Source organism: Falco peregrinus, chromosome 12 (assembly GCF_023634155.1).
Source record: "Falco peregrinus isolate bFalPer1 chromosome 12, bFalPer1.pri, whole genome shotgun sequence".
Lineage (NCBI taxonomy): Eukaryota > Metazoa > Chordata > Aves > Falconiformes > Falconidae > Falco > Falco peregrinus.
In genome coordinates, this window is record NC_073732.1 from 12,656,001 (window position 1) to 12,682,352 (window position 26,352).

The 26,352-nt window shown below is 41.0% G+C and overlaps 1 protein-coding gene across 1 annotated transcript; it reads right to left on the minus strand.

The window, feature by feature from the left end:
- On the minus strand, positions 1-26,352 carry PCOLCE2 (procollagen C-endopeptidase enhancer 2). The gene is made up of 9 exons (XM_055817209.1): positions 26,105-26,352; positions 25,136-25,244; positions 17,231-17,486; positions 15,508-15,632; positions 12,264-12,400; positions 7,308-7,462; positions 4,436-4,519; positions 2,239-2,406; positions 1-619 (listed from the first exon to the last, which is right to left on the minus strand). Exons 1-9 carry the CDS (start codon positions 26,194-26,196, stop codon positions 483-485), a joined length of 1,263 nt encoding a protein of 420 aa, XP_055673184.1. The 5' UTR covers positions 26,197-26,352; the 3' UTR covers positions 1-482.

The window sequence follows — 26,352 nt, forward strand, 5'->3', positions numbered from 1 at the left end:
ATGATCAAAAAAGAGTTTTTATGTTTAGCCTGCCCCACTTTACACATAATGAGTAAGTAGTGTATGATTTAATCTTAAAATATTTTATTAAGCGCAGATAATAATGCAGAAATCCATGTAATAAAACAACTTTAGAGGACAAGCTAAGTCAAAATGAGTTACTATAAATATTGAACTTAGAATTCTTATTTTACATACACAACTTCTTTAAAAAATGGACAATTATAAATTAACAGCTTCCAAGTAATTGGAATTTGGTATGTTTGAGATCAGATGGCTGTGCTGCAAATCTTCGGCTTTAAGACTTAGGAGGATCTGTTCTCCTCTGTAATGGGCACCACTTGGTGCCAGGGTGTGCGTAGGTGGACGGGAGGGAGGAAGGGGTGAGCGTGGTCTTAGTGTTGACAGTCAGTTGCATTTTCATGACTTATACTAAGTGAAAATTAATTTTCAAGAGAGATGATAGAATGCAGCTGCAGAGTTTAGTTTTGACATGTTTTGTTTTTCAAGGCATTTAGGATCTTTGAGTTCTTAGTCTTAAAACTCATGACAAAGCTGTTGGGAAAGACTTTGCCTCTACCGTCTTCTTCTACCTGGCCCATGATGATGTAGTTTAAACCTACAGAGGAGAAGATGAGATTAAAAAACAGAAATCCAGGATGTGATTTGGCAAGTATATCTCTGTATCTGTGGTGTCTGTTCATTTGCACTGTTACCAATGCCTTCTAATATTTTTTTTCTTCTTACCTTAACCATATACTTCCTTACCCATCTTTGCCATGCTTGTTATGCAATAGAATACAGTTATATAAAAATAAAGTGTATATATATAGCTAAATATCTACTACATAATTAAATATATCGGAGATACTCATTAAATGTAGACTGTCAAATGAGTCTGGAAGGCATTAGTAATGCATTATAAACACTGGATAATGTAGCTACTAACACCCAAAGCAGAATGTGACTCATTCATTTTGAATATTTTCTCATTTGCTCAGTTTGTAGGGTTATGCACTTACGGATAATGCACTTCTTAAGTTTTTTCATTCCCTTTTCCTCCTCCAAAGACATAAACATTTTTAGATAAATACAAAGGCAGTCAGGCAAGCAAGGGGAACTTAATGTGTGATAAGCCCTGGCTTTAGAGAAATCGGATGGATTTGTGCATTTATGGCTTAGAAGGGTTAGGGGGTTTTGAGGCCTTAGGCTGGAAGGACTGATATTAGAGGGGTATAAGCAGAAAAGTTTAGATATTAAGTAATGGCTATTGAATAATTCATGGTGATCTAGGATGAGAAACAGAAATATGTGGTTTGGAGCCAGCGGTCTGCTTAAAAGGAGGCCATTTGTTCCACCAAGGATATTACTATGTCTCCGAGACAGGTCTTGTTTCCAGAGAACTAAAGGTAAAAGCAAAAACTAGTTTCTGACAAGGATTTTTCACTTTGGTACTGCCCACTTGAATTAATATGCTTAAATACCAGTAGTATCCTGAGTGTTATCAGGGCTTTTTTGATGCTTAGTAAATTATTTTGACTCTTTTCCTGCTATGGTTCCATCTATGTTCTCCTGTTCTAGCCATTTATTCAAGAGGCAGAGCTGAAAACTTTTACTTAGTTACTACAATGAAAAATGGTCTCAGTGTTTCTTATACCATCATATATGTAGCACTTGTTACGTTTAACTGACAATTATTTTGGTTGAGCTCTGTATAATACTGTTTAAGATAGCTATAGAAATACTGGCTGTTTGCAGATACAGAGTGGACTTAATATTACTAGTATTTCTACAGTAAAGATGTAAATACATACAGGAGAGAAGCAACAGGGAAACGTGTTGATTTTTGTTGTTTGCTCTGACATGCTGCTCTTCTAGTTGTTTTTCCCTTCTAAATAACTGTGTATCGAAACTGGCTCCAAATTACATACACGTAAAACCAAAATCGAACGGAGCATCATTTGAGAGAACCAAATCAGATTTTAATTTATATGATGTTGTTTAAAAAAATATTATTTTTCAAACTCCTTTGATCTAAGTGAGTGTAATCCTTTATAAGTAAAACTGAAAAATGCACTATAGACCTGGATAATTATCCTAAATTGATTATGATACTAGTTGTTCATTATAGAAACAATTACTGTAATTGTATTGATTTTTGTGGTCCTATTTCAAATAGCAGTTTTCAAAACTATTGTCTTTTATAAACACACAAAGCAGTTATTTTTGTGTACTTACCTCTTCTGATGAGAGGACACTGCTTGCATACTACAGTAATCTTGGCACTCATGCTCTTGCCGGCTTGCTGAATTGCTAGATTTCCCTCCTTATATACATTAATGATGGATACTGTTGCATGCAGACTGCCAGCCCGCGTTATTGCTGTGATTACTGTTCCCGTTATTACTAGAAGAAAAGACATCCGATAAATTTGCTGCATTCTTATTATTAAGACATAAATTCTGAGGCATCATAAAAACTGAGGAAGTACATCGGTCCATAACCAGGAAACAATACTGGAAATAGTTACTAAAAATGTGGGTATCACCTGAAATAGGTAACTCACTGCTGACAGATTTTGGTGGCACCAAATACAAAACTGTTCTAGAATGTATCATTCTCTCGTAAGCCCAGTTCTAGGTTTTGGTAATTTCAATTGAACAGTACAGTTTGATGCTGCTTTTGATGACTAATTTTAAAAAAGTGGAGAAGTTAAATTGAAAACATTCTAGCCAAAAGCTGAACTCCCAGCTCTAAGACCCTCTTAAATGAGTAGCAGGGCATAGTTAATGGCCTGGGAGCTAAATTTTGATAAATCCGAGGCGTGATGCTGATACAAATTTGCTGATTTCAGCTAAATGTAGACTACAGATTTAGACCATCATATCTCCCAAAGACCCCTCCGCATGAAAATAAAAATACCGTATTTATTTTTTTCCTAGGATGACTAGATTAAGTTGTAGGTCATCTTTATTTATCAAAAGAGAATTATAAATAGTACAATTTTTTTTTCTTTTCAGATCACCTTTTGTAGATCAGCTGTTCTCTCGTAGGATCAATTAGATCTTGAGTTATCAAGTATGTGCAGCCAGATTTGTTTTACAAATCTGCATAACCCACATTTTGGGTGGGTGTCTGTAAATTTGCACATTACTTTCCTTTAATCCAGAGCTTTTAATTAAATAGGAATGTTCACGTTCAATCAAAAGAGAACTGGACGTTTGCTGGATATGGCAGTTATATTTCTAGAAACAATAAAAATGAAATGCATGACAGAAAGGAAATAGCTCTTATTTTCTAAATTCATCAGGTCAGCAAATAAACTTAGAATAAATCATACTCTACAAACAGCACACTTTCTGTTCTTACCTTATGATATGCTTGCATTCACAGTAGCATATCATATATTTTTGCTCTTACTCCTGCCACAGAAAAGACTGAAAAATTTCAAGTATTTGACAAATGGTGAGAGAGGAGAATGTGATTTATTACCCTGATGCTAGTGGAAAAAGAACAAGTTTTATATAGTGTCATCAACCACAAGAGCTGAGGTGTAGTCTGGAAGAGGAGACTATTTTATTTTCATTTTTTTCTCCATGCTGCTTTTGGTCTTGGGCCAGCCTATACCAGTTGCAAATTAAAACAGGCTGGTGATCAAGAGTGGTAAAGGGTTGTGCTACAGCAACTCCATTCTGCTTCAGGGTACAGCCACAGCCCTCAACTGGTTTCCTAGCAAAGTGATCCAAAGCTGCCCCCACATTCCTGAAACAGCAGATTTCCTCAAATCTCATGGGATTAGCTATAAAGTTATAGAGTTAGGTTAAAAAAAAAAAAAAAAAAGTAGAGGGGTGGTTGTCCCATCAAATTTTCATGCATGTTGCAGGGGATTTAAAAAGTGTCCAGTATTACTACAGGAAAATACTCCTGAGACATAAGAGAATAAATCAGCAGTGACAATGCCATCCAAATATACAGCACACACCATTTTTCCTGAGTGATTTGTGTCTGTGTAGAGAAGCCACTGCGTGTAAGCTTCCATGCCTTCCAGTTTCTTTTAAAAATATTTTGGAAGTCTATAAGCTGAATTGTGGAACAGTCAGCAGGTACAGCATAAAATGTGTCTCAGCTGGTTACAGAAAACGAGATGACAATACAGTAACTGAATCAATTCTCTCCTGTAGGAGGTTGTCTAATGGCACTGCTTTTCAGATTGAGAAAGTATGTTTGTTTCAGACATAAGCGCAGTCCCTATTTTGGAGTATCTCCAAGAATGTACTGAGTGAAGCACAGATACCAATGTCAGATACACACTGTGGTTTAAGAATATAGCCTATACGTTAACGAGAACTCAGAACTAAGTCTGGTAAAATTCCTATGAGTCTAAAAACACAGTGCCAAGTGAATAATGAAAAAGAAACAAACTCTGCTTCCTTACCGAAGTTACTTGAACAATAATTGCTTTCGAGAGTCCCACTCCTCTTACACTTCTGCTGGCACAGGGCAACTGTAGGTTTCACAACTTTTTGAAGAGCAAAAAGTAAATTGAAATTGAAATAAGATATTTGATACAAGTGCAAAGCAGTATGTTTAAACAAAAGAAGAAAGAAGAAGAATCCTGATGTATCCATTAACTAGATCCGGTATTGCAAGGGACAAACACCACAATAACTCTTTGCTGTCGCCTCCAGTCATCATCTTTTCACGTGTCTCAGCTACGTATCTGTTCTAGTGACCTTATAGAATGGGATGTTAGTGAAAACTTACATTTGACTGCAGTGTGATCTTAAAAATGTAACTTCTTGTTGCCTGTTGTCATACAGCCCTAGTAGTACACCTGAAGTATAAAAACGTTACATTGCAGTAGCACTTCCGAGGGAGGGGGTGGCCTGTTCCCTGAAATTACTGTGATGGAGGAGAGCAGAGTTCAAATTCCTGACTTTTTCCCCTAAAGTTTTCACATAGCTTTATGACACATAGTACTGTAGAGTTTTTACGGATGACATTTTGTAACACAACTTAATGTTTGAATTATCTGTTTAATATTAGGGATTAGCATTTCCTTTCTGAAATGGAATGCTTTGTTTATAAACAAGTTAATACACTTTGTATTTTTTTTCCTCCTTGGGTGGATGTTAATAGTCTCTGTTGGGATGCAGTTTTTTAGGGCTTTTATGTCCTTTTCAAATTTGTTTGGAATCAGTCAATGACATCATAATTTCGGGAAACACGGAGCGGAGACGGACAGATTAAAAAAAACCCAAACCTCTACATAACCCTAAGTTCCAAGGAAAGCTAGATTAGTTATGAAGAATATCTTTGCAGTTTTTAACTTTCTTTACAATGGAGCGTTTTGCAGAAGTCTTATTCAGCCTATACTTTCTGACAAAGACCTCCTGACTAATTTTCCTATCAGGAATTTTTACTACTTTTTAATTGAATGAATTGATTCTTTTTACAATTTTCCAAGTTTCTGAGATTGAACTGAATGGCATTAAAATTACTTTGTCTTCAGTGTTATGCCCATGACTGTTAGAAGATCTGCATACTCATTGTTTTGCCTTTCTAATCCAAAGTTTAAAAATTGGACCCTGTATTTTTCATTGATTTCGGATTATTTGGGTTTTGGTTTTTTTGCTTCAGTCCTCACATGATAGGTATTCAGTGAGGCTCTTTAGAAGGTTATATGCCTCCCACAAGGAAAATTGTGCTGAAGGGCAAGTTACTATGTGTATGGAGGCATATCTAATCATATCCTACGTGATGTAGCCTTGGTCCTACAGTCAGATCTACACGCTCATGGGAATGGAACTCCCACCACCATCACTTCTGCTGCCTTGATGTGTCTTCAGGGTTCTTTCCTACCGGGGTGTATTTCTAAAATTATTTTTAATGATATGCTGAGTTGCTTTTTATAAAGTGAGTTCTGTGTAGAATACAACGTAGAAATAATACACTATATTCAACTCTTAGAACTGTAAATTAAATGATAATTTTTCAAATTACAGTTAGCGCTTGGCAGGGTGCCATGACATTTAATTAGTTTTCCCGTCTCACAGTGTCAGTTGCTAGGTCGGGCGAGTACCTCCTATCTCAGTGCTGCATGGAGCACAACAATAACTAAGAATTTAATGTTCTTTGAGTCTTTCCATTCAGTGTCCATAGCAGGAATATAAGAAATGTAGCAGGTAGATGAGTCACAGGTGCATGCCAGTATGGTAGCTGCCAAAATTGTATTGAAGTGCCCTAATTTTTCTAAATTTAAAAGTGGGATTAAAAGAAAATAATCTTGTTTGGTCGTTAAGAAGTGCTTTATAGTGAAGAGCTGAATTATTTATTATTAGAGTAGCAGTCACATCAGAATGATTTACAGGTCATGATTTCATTTTTCTAATGTTTATTTTCACCCATTTAAAATACCTTTCATTAGCAGTATTTAAGCACCACAGCTTCTTGGTTTCCTGCTGACAGGCCATTGCTGTCCTGACTTTTGATGTGTTTTGAGTACAGATCAGGTTATGTGTTGCAAAAAATCATAAATAATTTGGTTTTTTGCTATAACTGTATCTTAAATCTCTCACATTCAGGTTATAGAAATTGTAAAAATTTATCTGTTCGGTGTCTCAATAATTAAGTAGTTTTGGCACACCTTCAGAGAAATTCTCCTCTGATCTTTTGTATATGCTGACTCGTCATAAATATAAAAGAACACTTATTTTTAGTGTGACACATTTATTTATAAGTTCCAATCCAAGAATTTTTAAAAATAAAAATAATTCTAGGACAAGTGTCATGTCGATAGGATGCTGACAATCTGAAGAGGACTCGGGTGGCTTCCATACCAATTTCACTTGATCTTAGTAACGATGTGATGGAAGATTTGGTCAGATTTTTTACATATCAGCTTGTGTAGAAGAGAGAGTTCCTTTACATAAAACTATTTCCTGAAATACTCAAAACTTCTTATACAAAAGAATTCTGCTTATCCCATTCTTCTATGGAATTTGCTAGTTAAGTGTCAAAAAATTGAGAAAAGGCAGGAAAATTCTCTCAGCTAAGTGAGTTACTGTTACACTGAACTCTTGCCTGAATAATTTCCTTTTAATAATCTTAAGTAGATTCTCCCTTGAGTATATCAAGATTCTCCCTTGACTATATTAATTTTAATTCATTCCCTTAACATTTGAAATGCTAACAAACCATAAAACTGTAATTTTTAATATGCTTTCTATTACGTTTTCCTGTAACGTTCTACTTGTCCTGGAATGTTTTATTTTTCTAAGAAATAAAATAAAACCTGTAAAACTTACTTGAGGTAGCAGAGACTGTTGTGGTAGTAGGCAGAACTGTAGTTGTGGGTAACTTTTTTGGTCTAAACTTATAATGGCCAATAAAACCATCAGCTGTTAAGCTTAAATCAGATAAAAACTGAACAAGCAACTCATTTCTCTCAGACAGAATAGGCCTGAAATAGAAAAACAAAATATTTCCACTGTTTCAAATGTCAAAGCCTAAAAGCATTAATAGCATTCTTCTTACAAAAGAAAAAAAGAGGAAAAAAGAAAAAACGGCACTTTATTTACTGGTCTGAATGTGGTACCTGCCCCCAGGCTAACACTGACATACATGTTACTTTGCTGGCACGTCAGACGCTGGAATTTTGAGTGTGGCTCTCATTCTGATGGATCATCTAAACCTCTGATTCCTGAAGGCTATGTCAATACGAGTGTCTTTAAATTCTTTTGTGTGACTGCATTGCAGACTTTTAATTCCATGGAATGGAAGGGTCTAGATTAACACAGTGGGAAAATACCTTGAAGAAATGGGATGTAGCAGAGATAAGTGAATGTTGGGGGTTTTGAATTTGGTTTTGTTTAATGACAAACATCGTATGCATTTGGAAAGCCTTAAGAAGACTAATTTAGCGTTGGATTCTGTAATTCTTAAGAATCACTGAATGCCTTGGGTTATTTCTGTGGCTCGGGTTTTGTCAATGATTGGATATTCATTACCACGGCCTCGAAGAACAAATGGAGTTATTTCCTTAGGATTTGAAATACCACAAGCAAGCACTGTTCAGTATATTAGTTTTCAGTTCATATGCTGCACGGTACTTTCTGTGCCCCCAGCTGCCTGGGGATGTGGATGTAGTACGATGAGACTTCATTCAAGACCTCTACTAGAGACAAGCATGTGGAACACGCGCCTGGCTAAAGCAGCACTGCTCTCGTTCTTCTGTGCTTTCCACAGACCTCCTCTCGATATTCATTAATAATGAGTAACACAAAGTCTTCAAGCAAAACCACAGTTTTTGGAAAGAGGAAATAAAATAAGTACAGGGGCAAAAGAATCTTGGTCAGGAGAGAGGAAAAGAGTGTTTTTAAGATGTAGTTCTACTAAAATGGCTGCGATGTTTCTTCCCAGCAAGCGTGGGCAGAGTTCAGGAGCGGAAAGGCTTCAAAACACTCAAATCAGGCCTTTGAACTCAAAACTTGTGATCACCTCCCAGTGTTTCGGCAGGTGTTTCAGAAATGGGTTTACTCTGATGGCTGAGGCTGACACAACCGAAGGAAGTGCCTGGTGGTCTGGGGCGCTGTGCGTTGCAGGTGCCGCGGTCAGCGGCGGGCTGGGCACGGGGCGGGCTGGGCAGGGGGCAGGCGGCCACCAGCAGCTGCCCCAGGCCTTGGTCCAGGTCCTGAGCGCCAGGGCTGCAACACCGAGGCTGAAAAATCCGGCCTAGTCTGTGTGTCCTGCCTTTTGGAAAAAAGGCTTTTTGTCTGAGAGGCAGGGTTGGTTTTTTTGGAGTAATCACTTCTCCTAATCGATTGTGATCGTTACGTACGCCATTCACTCATGTATCACAGTAACTGCATTTGGGGGTCAGGTGTGTGGTTACAGGGTGCCCTTGTTGGTCTGCTGCTGGGTCGGAATTCATCTCGGCAACCACCAGATGAGTTCAAGGTACGCGCTTTACTCATGCTTCTGATGTAGATACCGTTTCTGTGACAGAATGCCACATTACGTTATCTGTATCTGCTGGTTCACGACTAACCTTTCATAATTACTGTGTCAGACACGCAAGTAATCCTCTTTACAGAAGGCTTGCTTCACAATTCAGTTTACACGCCGTGATTTCTGGTTCTTTTACAACACTGATCTTGTCCTTACTGTTTTTCTGAACCCAGCTTATACATTATGATTAGAATTCTGCAGAGCTAGTGGAAAGTCCCCGAGAGCCAGGCTTTCCTCCTTTCACTGGGTTTAGAACCTGCCTATATACAATTCTGCAAGGGTGAGTGACTGTGTTCAAGCTCTGTGTTGGATCTCTGGTTAGCAAGCAGTGCTATCCTAAAATTGGCTTTCAGGACACTTCTAACATCTGTAATAGGAAATCTCATCTCTAAGCTATGTGGCCTGGGTCTGAGCCCAGTCTTCTGCCCTTATTTGACCATGGCACAAAGTCTGTACTGAAACGTCTATATTCTGAAGCTCACTAGGGTTTGGCAGGCCAATTACTGCTTTGATGTGCTGTGGGGATAGATGCTGAGCCACAGCTGAGAGGTGCTTTAGGAAGCTGCTCCTGGCTGCCTCTCAGGATCTAACCAGCACTTTTTCCTTTTGCACTGCCGTCAGCCAAGACCAGATTCCCAGCAGTGCAAAACACACTTGCAAGGCTGGGCAAGGTTCCAGCTGGGAAGAGGCAGCTGAGTCCCAGGGACTGGTGGCCACCAGCCTCACCTGTAAGGGGTGGTGTTCACTGCTGTCTTCTGAGAACCAAGGGAGGGACAAGATGGTGTGGAGTTCATTCCTCACCTCAGCTGGAAGAGGTCTGAAATGTCACAGCTTACACAGAGCAAGTCAAACTAGACTCTAATCATGCTTCTGGCTTAAATTCTGTTCAATTAGGAAGCAAGTCCGTTTGCTCCGGCGCTTTGGATCCAACTTGCACACAGTCAGACGCCCATGGCAGGAACTGAAGGTATGTGCATGGGACATCACTAGTTAAGTGTTTCCAATATGAGGCTCTGTTAGGTTTGGGGGGGGGGGGGGGGGGCGGTTACAGTAGCTTGAAGGTAAATGCCTTACTGTTCTTCAGTAACAGTTGAGTCATAAGGGATGGATCTGCAAAGTCACCATGAGGTTCTCATGCTATGCTCATCAGTGGAATACCTGTCTACGTGGTGATCAAGTGCGAAGTAATGAAGTAATGTAATTAACACCTGTCACCTGCTGGTTGGGTTTTTTTATTCTGTCTACAAAAAGAGGAGTGTTTGCAATAGAATTCCTTTTGAGAGGGAATTTTTACCTCAGATGATGGTGATTTGTTATCTAATATATACAGATGCTCACAACGTTCAGCTCAAGGAAATACATCACCCATTCGGAGACCTGCTCAGTCCCTCTGCAGTCATTCCAAGTGCCACAGCACTGCAAGGCAACAATTAATCTTAGTTTCCAGGTAAAGCTCTAAACTATTAAGTACGAAGTCACTGTGCTACAAATACACACATGAGGCAAAAATGGAAAAATCCTAAATGTCACTTGGCAAAGAGGTGGAAGTGAATGACCAAGGTTTCTAACCCATCTCCTTGTCTTGAGACTCAGCACTAACTCTGCTTTATAAAACCTCCCTCTATCTCACAGCCTTTGGGTTGGAGGCAATATGGGAAGATGGTTTGCTAGTGAAGTTTTTCCTGAAAACAAGGAGGTAATTATGTATGTAGCTACAGCTAGAATTCAGCCTCTGGCATCATTTTAGTGGCCTGAATTACCTAGCAGTTAAAGAACAATCTTACCCGTAAGACTCTCTGTTATCAGTATCTTTTTATAGAGCAGCTTTCTTAACTTTACTACAAGAAGAGGGCCTGAAAAGAAATGAATGTAAGCGTGAAAATTTCAAATTGGAAAAAAAAAAAAAGGGGGAAAGAAAAAAGAAAAGTGTAACTCAAGACCAAAAGCCTAAGATGGCTAAAGGAAACTGAAGTACTGAAGTTAATGTATTTCAGGTGCAGCCCTACCCTTGGTTAAATTCTTGCTGGATTTCTAATAAATTTCCATAGACCTAAGCTTACTCTAGCACTGTCATGCTATTGCATAACTGCATGGAGAACAAAAAATCTTTAACAAGACTCTAAAAAGAGTCCTACTGAGTAACTGCCTCCCCTCTACTCTCCTGAGGGTATACTACATAACCTTAAAAAACCCAACCAAACAAAAACCACAAAAGCAACCCACAGTACATCTCCGTCCAGTGAGCAATGCTTAGAAAGGCAGAGGTGTGCACCTCCTTCCCCTGTGCCACAGGCAGCTGCTCTTGGAATCCAACTAGCTGCCACTTCTGAGATATGTTCACACACCTCTACCTTTGGTGATTTGCGTTTTTTTTCTTTAATGGCTTGTATTTCTTGGAACAACATGCATTCTCTTCATCTTCTAAAGCTACTCGGCTTTAAGAAGCATGATGGAAGTGGAACAATGGGAAAGGAGAGCTGAAAATTACTAGCCTCACCCAAAAAACTTTACAGGTTTTTTTGAGAATAATTATGATCCACTATCGCTAGACCCAATTATATAGTTACAGGGCCATTTGCTGGGTTGGGGGTGGGAAGCTTGGGGGCACAGGTTGTTTTTTGGGCGATAGGTGAGTTGTGGGTTGGAGCAGAAGGTGTTGAGTGGGTTTGGGAGCAGCAGTTTGATAGCAAAGCTGGTGAAAGCCTGCTGTGCTACACAGCACGCTCAGGAAAGCCGTCTGTGCCACGAGAGAGCGTGCCTTGGCACAGGTGGAAGGGATGGTGAGCAGCGACGCGAGGAGCAGCCAGAGACCCAGCAGAAGGGAGCGGCTGGGGGGGACACGAGTCAGATCAAGTGAGTAACGAGCCAAGGGGCTAGAGAGGTCAGCTGGATCTTTGTACTTCAGTACCTACAATCAAAACATACATCCTAAGGGATATTGGTGCTCAGCTGCCATTAATACTGGTATTGTCCCAATATCAATAGCATTAGTACTGCTGTTAGTAGGCAGCGCTCTAATGAGGCTTGAGGGACAGGGCAGAACATGGGTTGCAGCCAGGGCTAGTTATGGAGGGAGAGAGAAAAGAGAAAACCTAGGGAGAGGAAAGATACTAAGCAACTGCTAGAAGTTCAAGTGAAGGTAGAAAATGTCATATTTATAAAAAGAATTACAATCTTTCAGAAGCCTAGTACAAAACTGTTGGCCAAATGACACATGACGAGAGTGAACTTCATGATTCAAGAAAGTTACTTACGCTGGTGGGCTGTCTCCGCAGTACTTCCCAATTCTTTTAGCATCATTGATTTCTCCACCATTAAACACTGCAACATAGTCATATCTGCAGTAGTTGTCTCTCTCCACATCAAACTTCTCGAATTTTAACTCTATGAGCTGCAGGAGAAGTGTAAATAACCGATTAAGGTTTTGATACGCAGATTTTATTAGTGCTTCTTGTTGTAAGTGGCCTCTTTATATGAAGTACCAATTGATTTTTCTTTTTATAAAGGAAAAGTCCTTAATCCACTTAATTGTGGAGTAAAGTATTTCAATCTGCGTGACTTCTCTCCAACAAATGGTTCAACATATGACTCCAATATTCTATAAAACATTTTTTCTTCTCCAAGATAAGCACGTAACTTCTGATAAAGATATTTTTATGAGTGAACGAAAATGTGATAGTAAGGGTTAGGTGTTATATTGCTTTTACAATAACTGTAACAAATCTTAACCATATAAAAGGGACTTTTAATTGTCATTGTAGCATACAAGGATATGCTAAGGAAAAAGCAAGGGCAAAACTGGTAAGAGCCATTTCACTGACTTTGTTAAGAGCAGGGTTTGACTCACTGTGGTTGCCAGTGCTGTGTTTACTTGATGCAGAAATAAAAAGGTCAAAACCAAAAATATCGGTAGAAAGAAAATCAGTAAATAGTAAGATTAAAACCAGGAGAAAGTAAGTGGTTAAAGGAATTGTGTTTCCATACACAATTTCCAGAAATGTTTGGGCTTTACAAGTCACAAGTAAGAACCAGTATAACTCTAGTATTTCCAGTACTGATGCAATTAATTCCAATATCACTTGTATTTGTGGACTTTTCTACTTAAGAAAGAAAAAGAACGGACAAGAAAACAGAAATGCAATTTACTACTCTGAAACAAAGTCCTGTAGTATGATTTTGTCAGTTGTGTGTAGCAAGGAAGGAAAATGCCGCGTAACTGCACAACTGGAACAGAGGTACTGTATGCCCTCAGGCTGCTGCTTTATATGAAGCACAACAGTATTTAAATCACCTTCCCATAAATAGTATGAGTTGAAGCTTGATTGACAACACTGAATTGTGTTGATTGTAGATATGCAGGATTTCTCTTTAAACATGTTCTCAAACAAAGATGGTATTAAAACTTCTAGGACTGTGCAAAGAAAAAGGAGTCATTCATACACTGCGTACACTTTATTTGATTTGCTGGCAGAGTGAAACTGATCTTGTTCTATATTCATAGTAATGATAGCCTGTTATCACCTGATGTCTGAGTTTTGGCTGGATATTCTTTTGCACTGTTCAGATGTATAAGACATCATTTTGTTTCCCATAAAGTATGAGTAACCTAGGGGGACTGGGTTTCAGAGATGAGTAAGAGGCTTGTTTCCAAAATCTTTTCATCATGATGAAAACATGTACTTTAAATGGAAGTATTCATCTGAGTAATATGCTTGTGATCAAAAAAGATGGTATAGAAAGAAGTAACACAACTGTGAGCAGAAATGCTAAATTTGTCCATAGCCAGCAAAACAGCAGGCCATAATATTGCCTTTACTATTGTTCATAAGTGCACTTTGCACTAATAACAAAGTATTTAATGATAGAATAGAAGCTCTTCACCATCATGAGACGCTCCTCCATCTTCTGTGATAAATTAAGCAGTTATTGATTTGTATTAGAAGCAAGAGTGCCTTGTTTTATCGCTCACTGCTTGTGAAAGGGAAGCAGAGAGAGCGGCACCTAAACTTTGACAGATGGAGGAGTGAACAGCTTTTTATGTGCACATGAAGCGAGATGCTCATTCACTGCCTCCTCAAAAATGGCTTTTGTCACTGTCAAAGTTCTGTCTTGTTTGCATGCAAACAACCACTATTGCAGTACACGAAAAGCACATATTCAGAAACTTGTGGACTTACGGAACTGGATCTTCAAAAGGCACAGGATATAATGCTCTCATTTTTATGCTTATATAGCTGTTCTTAAGTCTGCTCTACAAGCTTAGGAAAAGTTTTTAGGCTTATCTAGAGATATTTGGAAAGAACCAAAGTAATCTGCAGTTTACAGATAAGGTGTTCAAATTCACTGCCTATCTATAGGATTGTTAAATGACCTGTATCTAGCAAGCAAGGAATGTGGATTAAAGAGGAGTACAGGAAAGACTAAGCTGACATGCTGCTTTAGTTCAAGGGAGAAAATACCTTGGTAAATGGAAAAATATGAAAGATCTGAAGAATATATTTATCTGGGCCGGCTTTTTTTATTTGGAGGATTATGGTCATGAGCAGAAGATTAAGAGGAAAGTTGTCTTTACATGTAGAGGAATTTAAAAAGCTGGATGTGGTTAAGAAAAGCAACCTACCAAACATGCCTGGTGACCAAAACATTCCATCATTGTAGACTTCCCGCCGAGGTACAGAGCAGATGGCTCAGCAACAACCAGAAAATGTGAAGCTCGGATTAAGGTTAGCCCTACAGCGTAGGGGACATGTTTGTGTTTGCCATGCATGGCCAATGGTGGTCAATGAGACCTCCTGGTCTGCTGTCACCTCTTCAAGTCTTAATGAAGTGACAACATATGCTCTGACAGCATGTGGCTAATCAAGCAAGCATGCTGAGATAGAGTCTTCAAAATATGAAATAAAACAAACTTTATGAAATGTACATTGAAAATCCCTGTGCAGGACACATCCAAAGACATTCCCTGTACTATAAGCAGAATAAAATAATTTCCACTTTTAATCAATTCTATCAGCTCTGCCCAAGTACCTCAACAACAAACTGTAGCAACACCAAAAAATGCTACAAATGTTGTTAGACTGAAACCTGGCATCAGTCATCATGTTTGGTCCTGAGATGATCACCTGCCCAAACTTAATTTGCATGACGTTTTGTTAATTAACAAAATCATCTTCAAAACACAAATCTGGTTTAAAAGCCTCACCAGTCACAGATGCTTTAAAAAGTTTAGTTTAGGGGAAGGTATCCATGCACAGCAGAGGACACACAATGTTGAGAAGGCACAGGAGTTACCGGCGTGCATCAGGCAGTCCGTGACAGGAAGGCGGGTGTCACCGGAGCACAGCCGTGCCTGCGCTCCCTGCACGTACCCAGCGCCACGTTTCAGCCAGATCCCAATTTTACTGTTTCAGTGCGACGCAGCAGCGTGTGGTGCGAACAGGCTGTTGGTGAGACCTCAGTCCCTGCGGGCAACGGGAGCTGGGCTGCGCCAGTTCTTACCTGGTTCTTCGGGGCGACGATGTGCCAGGAGCAGGTGACTCCTGCAGGGTAGTCTCGCTCCGGCCAGTTGGGCGTTTGGAAGGACCCAGACGGCTTCTCCAGTCGTCCCCCACAGTACTGATCCCCTGCAAGGACAGTGCACCATGCTGACCGAGTACAGCAGGGACAGGCCACCCATGTAACGCACTTGTTCTGCTGCAGGGCCCTCGGCACGGGAGACCCTGCCAGCTCAGCTGCCTCAGCCACAGCCCCACCACAGGACACGGCCAACCCTTCAGCTCAGCCGGTGGCACCTCCGGGAAATGGGTTTAATAAAGGGCAGGGAATGCCGGAGGAGGAGCCGTAGGTGCTGGAGCTGCCATCACCATCAGGGAGCTGTGCTGGGGCTGACAGGCATTCCTGAAGAAACTGCAGCCAGCAGAGAACCCATGACAGAAGAGAGATTTTTTTTCCTTCATATCTCCTCCTCCCAGTCCCAAATTCCAAAGCTACATCAGGTATGTAATCCTTGTTTATAGCGTGACTACAAACCTTCTTTATTAACTCTATCACTTTACAGTTAATACATCTTTCCAGAAGTGATCAACAGAGGGATACAACTGGAAGGACTAATAAATTACTTACTCATCACCTGCACTGCATCTGCCCAACAACCTGTCTAGCCTGGTACCATGCTAACAGCAAAAGCCTTGAAAATGGCACTCAGCAGGGTGACCCCACCTCCCTGTCACCTCCCAGCCTCTCGCAGTTCACAGCTTTCCCAAGCACAAGGTAATAATTTTGTTTAATAATACCTAACAATTTTTTTATTTTATATGTTTTCCTGATTGTTTTTACACCGGTGTAGAAACTGACAGTCCATGACTTCCCCTGGCACAGCATTCCACTGTGTAACAGCTCACTGAGAACACTCACCCTCTCCTTCCCTTTATAGCCACTTGCTCATCTGGTTTTTTTATTAGAAGAGACCGTGACCCTGGTCCCCATTCACTTTCTCCATACTGGTCATGACTTCAGAGCCTTCTCCTACACTTCCCTTGAGCTTCTCTTTTCCAGCATGAAAAGGTCTGTGCTGTGCAGCTGGTCTGGTCTATGTGTAGATGATGTTCTGTAACTCTACCATACTTGCTGTCTCTGCTTCAGATAGTTTTATTATACCCTGTTCTGAGGTGGGAACATCAGAATGGCACACAGTATCCAACACGTAGGTGCATTATGGATTTATAGTGGCATAATTTGTTGTTGTTGTTGTTTGGCCTTTATTACCTCTTAAAAAAATAAATTTATGTTTCTTTTTTGATACCTATTGAGCACTGGATTGATGCTCAACATTTGTTTTCATAAATTACCTATTTTAAACCTAAGATCTCATTCCTAAGTGGTAATAGTTAATTCGGAGCCCATTGCACTGTACATACAAGTTGGGGGGTTTCCCCTTATTTGCAGCATTTATCTGTATTGCATTTCAACCGCCATTTTATTGACTATCCATTACCAGAACTGCTGCTAGGTGCAGTTCTTCCACAACTCTTGCAATAGTTAGCCCTCCTCTTTACTACTTTGATTAACTACGATGGCTAAACAGTTATACTTCGCTATTTGCTAAGCAAGATAATTAATGACTACAGTGAACAGCACAATCCCTACTATCTCTGGCATTTAAACAATTCCATCAAGTTGTACAGTTATATTTGTCTTCAGCATACACATAATTGTTAATTACCTCTTTCATGTGGTTCTGCTGCAGAAAACTTTGCAATGAATCCACTTCCAGCAGTATTAGCATCCGAAGTCATCTGCACCAACATTTTATTGCTGTTGGATACAAGAGCACCTGGTTTGACAGTGCCACAGAACCTGCCGATGCGCTGACCATTGGCATGACCGTTGTATATATCCACAAAATCATATCGGCACAAGTTGTCACTTTCCAGGTCTAAATATCTAAAAGAAAGAACCACTACTTTTCCTTCTGGGACCTGGAGAGAGAGAGAGAGAGAGAGAGAGGCAGGGGGAGGGAGAGATTTATCTTGAAGTATGACCGCCACCACGTATCTATCTGATCCCACTATTTGCATGAGTATTTTCATATCCTTCACTTCTTGCCAGTTAAGCTCTTTTTGTCAACTATACTGCAGGCAGAGTGGTTTTTAAAATCATATTGGACCAATGACAAAAACAAAGCTCTGGCCGTCTGTGTTGCCATTAGCTTCTTCCTGATCTACAGTATCGCCTAGCCAGGTGTGTATAGTTGATTATATACCATCGCCACCCAGTTCAGCTTGGCATGTTTCTCTTACTTTCTGCTCAAAGTATGCCATCAACCATGCAGCTCCCTGTCACCGAGTAAGGTGAGGAGGATGAGATGAATATGGGTTAAAAAAATAAAATCAAACAGAACAAGCAATTTACGATTTTGAGCGAATGCAATGGCCTATCTTATCTTGCTGATTTGTGTCATAAAGTTTCATAGTTTGAAGGATTTTTTTAATCTACTGACACATGACTTGCATTTATAAATAAAATCAAAAACTTTAAGGCTAATGCTCTATGACCCTGATATTTAGTTATTGGGGTAAGTATGTTTAGCTTGAAGTCTGCAGGGGAAGATTTATATTTGGATGTAAAACTATAAACAGAGAATTCAAAAGAACCATTAGTGGGTGTCCTCAGTACAGAAAAGAGCTCTGTTTTCAGAAACGTCTGAGGAAACATAAGACAGGACAAATCTTCTTACATGTCTGCATCTGCGGACATTGCAAAACAGGCAGGAGTACTGACAAGGGTGTAAATTAAGAGAGCATAATGGTTTACAAGGAGGAGAACATTTCCCGGGATAGGGTTGCAAGCTTTTACGAGAATAAGCAGCATACGGAGAAGTGACGACTATTCTAACAAAGCGCTCAGTGCTATGTAAAAGGACAGGAAGAAAGGGAGCGGTATTTTAAAGCATAGAGGGACCCTAGACAGGCAGAGTGTAATTATCTGCGTTCAATTCATAGCCCAGTAGAGTGATTACCTATTAAAATAATTGTAGCTGTTCTGCTTTACTGAGATACTGCTATTTGCTGCTTTAAATATGTAACACACACTTAATGTATCTGCACCAAGTCCATGTTTAAGCTACTTTAAGAGTTCACGATTTTTTTTTCTTCCTAAGTGACTCATTTTAAAATGCTAGTTTAGATAATTGTCACACAGTGTTTTCATGTTGTGAGTTTCAACAGTTCAAAATGCCTTTTCAGGTATAGATGGAATGACCACTTAATCCACAAAAGATACTACCGCAGGCAGCAGCTCTAGATGTAGTGAAAAATGAGCTGTAGAGACGTTAAGGTTACTCATCTGTGTGGCTGCTTTTACGTCCAGTGCTGATACTGATGCTGCAGCAGGACAGACCTCTGCATCAGCTGTTTTCAGGGGCCCGCTGGCTGCCCACCCCCACTGCAGCTCCTGTTGCTGCTGTCAGACTATTTTCCTTCAGGTTCAAAGTTCTCTCAAAAACGCATTCAGTTCCCCTGGGTGGATGTACGTCACTACCGCTGCTACATCAGAACCACAAAACTCACCTAATCTTACCCAGAAATTCCAAAGCACAGTGACTGTGTTCTAGAAAACTTTAAAGCCAGATTTTATGTTTAAAACTGACACGACTGAAGTAAGCAAGCCCTGTAGCTGGTGTCAGAAAACAACCCACTTGGACATCTATTCTGTGAAAGCAGTATGACTCCTTGAATCGCTGCTCTCGTAACTACATCTCTTACCATTGCATTTACTTGTCTTCTGGTCTGAATCACTAAAAAGCATTAAGACATGGTCATTTTAATGGAAAAAAGAGCTAAAAGGAACTTGGTATTCCTGTCAGAAGACCTGAATGTTATTTATGGTTATGCTACAAACTCTATGTGACCAGAGAAATCAGTTTAAAAATGCTGGCTGTAAGGCTAGTCAGATAAAGTCAGATTTAGGCAGTTACATTAAAGCAGCCTTTTTTCCAGAAGTATGTATGTAAAATCACATATGCTTTTTTGGGGTAGAACAGTCGTCATTCATAACTTTGTACAGCTGGTACAACAGGATCCAAATGAGGTGACCTTTAAATGTTATCATGTTTTAAAACAGACCGAGCTGTTATGCCTACCATCAAGATTGTCCAACATTTTCCACTACAGTGTCTTGCAGCTTTGCTACAACTTATTAATCTTTAAGAATTTCCCCCTTTTCCTTCCCTTGTTTCTGGAAGCTGAGCAGAAGTTGCTCTATCGTGTTAGATGAAAGAGTTATGTTAGCGCTTAGGAGATTTTTCCCTACTTTCTTAGCCTGAATTGCCTCTTTGCAGACACCTACTCCCTCCCAGGGTTTGAAGAAGGACGCTGAAATGTGAGAGGTGGCTGGTTCTGGGATAAGAAAAGGTCTCTTTGCTGTCTTTGTAGAAATGGATTGAGACTTAGCTGAGGGGTTATCCCTCAGCAGTGCTGATGGGTGCCCAGTGACAGCTCAGCCCCGTGAGCGCATCCAGCCAGCGCTGCCCTGCTCAGCCTGGCCTCCGGGCACTGGGTCCTACCCCCAGGCGCCCTGTGCTCCCACCAGGTGGGACTGGCCCGCACTCTGGAGGGAGAGGATGCTGGCAGAGCAGCCAGCTCCACGCTGCCAGCCAACCCTCACCTAAGGCTCGTGTGTTCCGTGTCATGGTCGAAGTAGTTCTGTGCAGTGTTGTATGCCTCCTTCTCCTCTCTCCACCACTGACTACGTTATACTATACTACAGCACATCATCTAATTACATTTCCTTACAGTTTTTAATCTCTATAGCTTCTGTTCGCTCGGTCTACCTGCTTTTGGTCAAGACTGTTCCCCAGTTTCTAAGTTTTGTTTCATGGGTTTGTAAGAAAACGTGCAGGAAAAACTTAGTCACGTGGTCACGAACATCTAACAAGGAGCATACTCCAGATTTTAGTTGTCAGAATCATCCTTGCTTGCGTTTCACTGAATTTGGGGAGGCAAGTCATTTACAGAAATGCATGGGCCCGTAATCTCAGTCACTACTTACTGCTTTACTTTAGAAAATAATGTCATTGCTTATTAAAATAATATTTGTCATTATTCACAAAAATAACAAATGTCTTCCAGCACGATAAATCAATTAAAAGTTTGTGGTCTGACCGGGTGACATTCAGGAGTGCAGAGGACGGTGGTTCCACATTCTGGCAGCAGCCACTCCAGTCTGCAGCCACTCCCGAGGAACCCTGCCCTAAATACAGCCTCTTTGCAAAACAATGCTTTGCTTTCATTTGTACCATTTCCCTTTTTGAAATGTTGAAAACTAATGTGCTAAAATCCGCCAATGTTTATCCTAGGACATTTAAAAAGTTGTTCCATGAAAAACACAGGGGAGAAAGCAAAGGGCAGTGTGACTCAGTATTGTTTACTTTGAGCCACGCTGGAGCCTGATACAGTTAAGATGATGGGATACCTCAGAGGAAGAATTGGACGGAATTGCAGCCTTTATATATTTAAAAAAGAAAAAAAGAAAAAAAAAAGAGGGAGGAATCAAGGGAAGAATATGTGATGCTTCCCCTGCAGGGTGTGCCTTATTTTTCCGCTTTATCTATCCAGCTGGAATCTTTCAATGACAGAGGCACACTTCGGGTGAGTAACCCGTACTTGTCCTCTGAATCCCTTCTTATTTCAACTCTATTAACTTCTTTAGGATCAGAAATTATGATGCTAAACTCATGTGAAGGATGTCTCACTCCAATTGAAGGCTAAAGGAAAATTGCACTCCCTGAATTTTTAGGGTTTTTTTCCAGAGCATAATTCCCTAAAATCATCCCTGTAGATTATTAACCTCTTCAAAAGGGCATGATTGTTTTATATATACAATCCACTACAAAATAAGGTCCCTAGATTTTTTTTTTTGTTATTATTCATTGCAGGTATTTCATATAATGGTAATCAAAATTCACTTAAATTTAAAGTAGTTAAGATGTTTTTCTGTCGTTGTTCTGACTGAATGCAAAGCCCTTGTCATCGTTGTGCCTCTTAGGTCCTGGGGAGGATTCCCAAACTGTCATGCTTTTCAGAATTACTTGGTTCAGATTATTTGTTTCGAAAATAATCTTTTGAGTAGGGAAAAAAAACCTTAAATGCCAACGTTTTGAAAAAATATTTTTGCCTAATTTTTAAACCTATGTTGTATATGGGTTTAATGTATTTTGGTGTGTAAAATGCTGATTGGTATGTTTTGCCATAGCAGTCCTAGGTAGATTTGAAAAACACAGCAGCTACCTGCAAGCCAAATGTTATTTCTCTCTACTGAGAATGAATGTGAAAGTTATTTGGAGTTACATCCTGGGAAGAACCACAGTTCCTGCCTAGTCGCTTTTTCCCTAGCTCCATCCTCTCCTGTCACAAAGGGACAATTTTTTAAAAAAATCAGTGTTAGCTTGGTCTCCCTGACAAAGGCACTAGATTCTGTTCACCTATTTCTTTTCTGGCAATACAACCATGTGTAAAGATCTGTTCTCTACCAGGATACAGGGAAATGAATGCTTAAAACGCAGAGAAAATGATTTAAAGTATTTTGCTCCCCCAGGACAGATCCCCAACTCCCCTGATAAGTAAATTTTTCAAACCTTGCTTATTGTCAGCAAACCTGCTGGAACACAGCTCCTGAACGTATAAAAATATAACCTGACCTAACTCTGACAGTCTTCAGTATTACCGTTGCACATAAAGTTGTTAAGAGTTTTATGGGAACTATACAATCTGCCAGAAAAACACAGGACAGCAGTCCAGACTCTTGGACTATGTAACACATTTATGTGAGGTGATGGCCAAGAAGGATTACAGAGTATTAAAATAAATGCATATGACATATTTTAGATAAAACTATATACATTACTATAGGAAAGGAAATAGCTGTACAAGTGACTTCTTAGCAAAGCTAGCTAAAAGCTGCTGGGTAGTCTGCCAAGGTTGTAATATAACCACAAGCATGTGCTGAACACTTCTTAGAGCTCTTAGAATAGAGAAGCTGTTTTCTTTAGCCAGCTGAAAAAGTCCCAGTCTCTTGAAATAACAGAACCATAATTGAGTTAGAGAGACTCTTCTAGCTGTAGCAAACCCGTTGGAAAGATTTCAGCTGATACCTGAATGCTACGTTGCTTTATCTGTAATTACCCATAACGGTTTCTAAACCTGTTTTCTTCTAAAGAACAAATCAGCTGTCACCCTGCCTCTCTGTGGACTTCTTCTATAGATGATGAGACCCTGCAGTTGAGAAAACAACAGCTTCATGCTTCTCATGACCTATTCCAGTCTTGCAGACTTGTACGATCCTGCATTAGGCAGGGTGTTTTTGGGAAGGTGTTCACAGCCCTTGGCTAAAACGGACAGGCAAAAATTCTTAGTCACCTTCTCAGATCAGCTGCTGAATGAGGAAGCCTAACAGTAGCTACAGCATGTTTCTTCACGGCAGTGTAACTGGCTTTCTTACCTGGTGCTATTGCAAGCTATTCTGAGCCTCAGCAGCATCTAGTGAAAGGATTTTGTTGTTTGAGTTCAAGCTAGCCAGACCCTCGAGGGTGCACCACTTTCCCTCAGTTTGCTAAATCATCCTCTTTTTAAAGGTGCAAGCTTAGTCTTCCAAGTTTTGTAGCCCTTGCCTTCCCTACATCCTTCCTGCGCATCCAGAAGCCAGTGTTCTACACAGTTGATGGGGAAAAAAAAAAATAGCTTGGCTTAGTGCACAGTTTTGTCTAAGGGGTTAAATGGGTGGAGGCACAAGAAAGCCTGGACTGTTGAGGTTGTGCAGCCCTTCTCTGGCTTTGGGTGAGCTACAGGCAATAGGTGTGCAGCAGTTGAAAAGCAGGAGTAAATGGCAGCACAGCAGAAAAATGGGAGTCAGGATGGTGATGAAATGCCAGAAGCCATCGAGTGCCTCCCATGGTCAGTAAAGCCTGAGCGCAGACACAGCTCTGCTGTAATGCTTCTCACAGCACCCGGGCTAACCCGCACACTCGCACCTTGTTGGCAACAGCCATGCTAAGTCTGCAATGAAACCGCTCTGTATGGACTTTTCAAATACAATCAATTGTTCTCCCTCTGCCCCCAATATATGATGAAGGGCAGATCCATACAATGCTTAGTAAATGCTTCTTCAGTGCTGCCTCCATTTGTAATCCAAATTTTTTAATAGCAAAAACTTTATGCTGTTATAATCAAAATTATTACTTCCCTCCAGATTAAACTGTGAACTTATGAAGATCTCATACTGAGGTATACTGGTAAATAACTTTGGACATTTTTTTCCCTTTTATTTAAGGCACGTTTGCATGATTCCAAATGCAATTTGCATCTGCTCTTCAGCCTGTAAGGTGGACCACGCCAACTGCTGTCATCTCAGCCCTCGAGAGCACGAAGCCAGTTTGTTTATGAGCACACGCTGCACTGCGCATCATGCTCTTCTGGATAACATCAGGTTAAAGGTAACTTCTACCTTGGCTCTAATAATCATGCAACATAAAGGTGCAGAAAGCAGCTGTTGCAGCTTCACTGGTATCTTTCAGATAAAATGATTAAAATTACATCACTTGTTGGGTAGGAGTGATTTCAGCCGAGCGCTGTAAACAGATCAATGTCTCCTGCTTTGCGTCAGCATCTCTATAGTAGCAGGAGACCATTATCCTGTGACATCCTATTCTACTGCCGACACCTAGCCTGTAATGCTGTCTTTGAAGTTGTCTTTAGTGATCCCGGCAACACATGGACTAGTTTAACTTATTTTTATGCTTTCTTACACTACTTTTTTTCTGTAAAGCTCATATTCCAGGCCTGAATGTCACAGGAGTTCTTAGTGAACTTTGCCTAAAAACCAGAGAGGAAATTTGGTGGGTAGTTTTGGAGGGCTTAATTTGTATAGATGTGAGGAAAAGTAATCGTTCAATCAAATCCCTTTCTTTGAGCCTGCGGATAAGGACACATCCAGCACTGGAGTGTTTAGTCCTCGTTTAATGGCATTTGCTGTCCATGAATACCATGTCTCTGCCCTACAGTTTCATTTCAGCATCAAAATATCAATCGTACCACATGCTTTCCCATGGTCATTTATAAATGTAACAACGCTGTCCTGTTACTTCGTCAGCTTGCTATGTGACACACTGCAGATGCCCTGGCTGGCACAACACTGCTATTAGTGCACTACAAGCAAACATGCCTGAATTTACTGGTTTTGTTTGAAATTTTTTCTATGTCTTCTTGCCAATGAATTTTGCTTTTCCTCATCTACACCTCAAAGCTTTGCTTTAATCCATTTGATCTAACAAACTATTGCTTTCCGCAGTGACAGGAAGGGTAGATGTTTGCTTTCAAGAGGGTTAGTTTAAAACAGTTACAGGTGTATCCATGGAAGTCAATGAAAATTTGCTTCTGACTCCAGGCAAGGTCAGTTCTAGTTTCAGCCACTGTTACCATATTACAGGAACCCCAAAAAGCTCTGGATAGCTGAGCTGCTCTGAGTTACTGAGTTTGTTATTGCACACATATTATCCTCTATAAAACACTGGCGTCAACAACAGATAGCTCTTCATTGTCTTCAGCACTGATTTTGTGATATTAAAAATTCTTACTGTGATTTTCCAAGTACATTTGCTGTTTGGAGGGTAGACTCCAGGGAATCCTTCACTCCCAATAAACCCTGACTCTCCAGATACAACTCCTCCACATGTAAATGTAGGCCTGAGAATAACAGGAAAAATAGTGCTTAATTTTTAAATATATTTCATTTATTCTTTGTATAATAGTAAAGCAGCACAGACTGTCTTATACTTCAAAACACAGCTTAAATACTTAAAAAGATTGCTAACTTTAAACATGTTTCATTACTTACATAATCTCAGTATGGCCATGAATGGGCAAGTTTAACATGCGAACTTTGGCGCAGAGAAAATTACCTACTTGGATCTTAATTCTGGGTTTACACAGACTGTTACCCTTCCCTCCTTTTTTTCACCCACAAGACTGAAAGTGTGGTGGTGTGCTGCATCATTGCAAATTGCTATTATAATGGGGAAATAATTATTAACAAGTCATTAGCAATGGCTTCTTATAGTCTATATAACTAGTTAAAATCGCACAGCAATAAGAATAACTTTTAATTCCTTTCTGTTCCGCTCTGAAATGCTTTCAATTCGGATCTTTTGATCACGTTTTACTTACTTACTTAATCAAGACTTACTACACAGCCTGGCTTTGGGAGTTTTCCGCCCGCAGGCCGGCAGCTTGTCCCGCCTCCCGGTGCCGCCGGCGGGGGCGCTGGGGGCCGGAGGGGCCGGGTCCCGGTCCTGGTCCCGGTCCCCGTCCCTGCCCCGGGACCCGCGGGCAGCCCCGCGACACCCCTGCGCGGAGCCACCGCGCTGCTGTCGGGGACGCGAGGGCGGGCGAGTGCCCCGCGGCGCCTTCGGCCCCGGGGCGGTGCTGCTGCACGGTAGGGGCGGCGCGGCGCGCTGGGCTCTGCGGGGCTGCCCCGGGCCCTCCCCCGGCACAGCGGGCAGCAGGACCCCGCGCTGCTGCGGGGGGGCGCGGAGCGGGCGCGGTACCTGTGCGGCGGGGCCGCGGGGCGCGCCGCCAGAAGCAGCGGCGGCAGCAGCAGCAGCAGCAGCAGCAGCGGCCGCGGGGCGGCGGGCGGCATCTCCGGGCGGCGGCGGCGGCTGGCGCAGGGCTGGGACCGCGGAGCCGCTCCTCCGGCTGCCGCCTGCTCCTCCCGTGTGCGGCGGGGCCGGGGGAGGAGGCAAAGGCTCCCGCGGCCCTCCGCCCCCGGGGCAGGGCAGGGCCGGGCCGGGCCGGG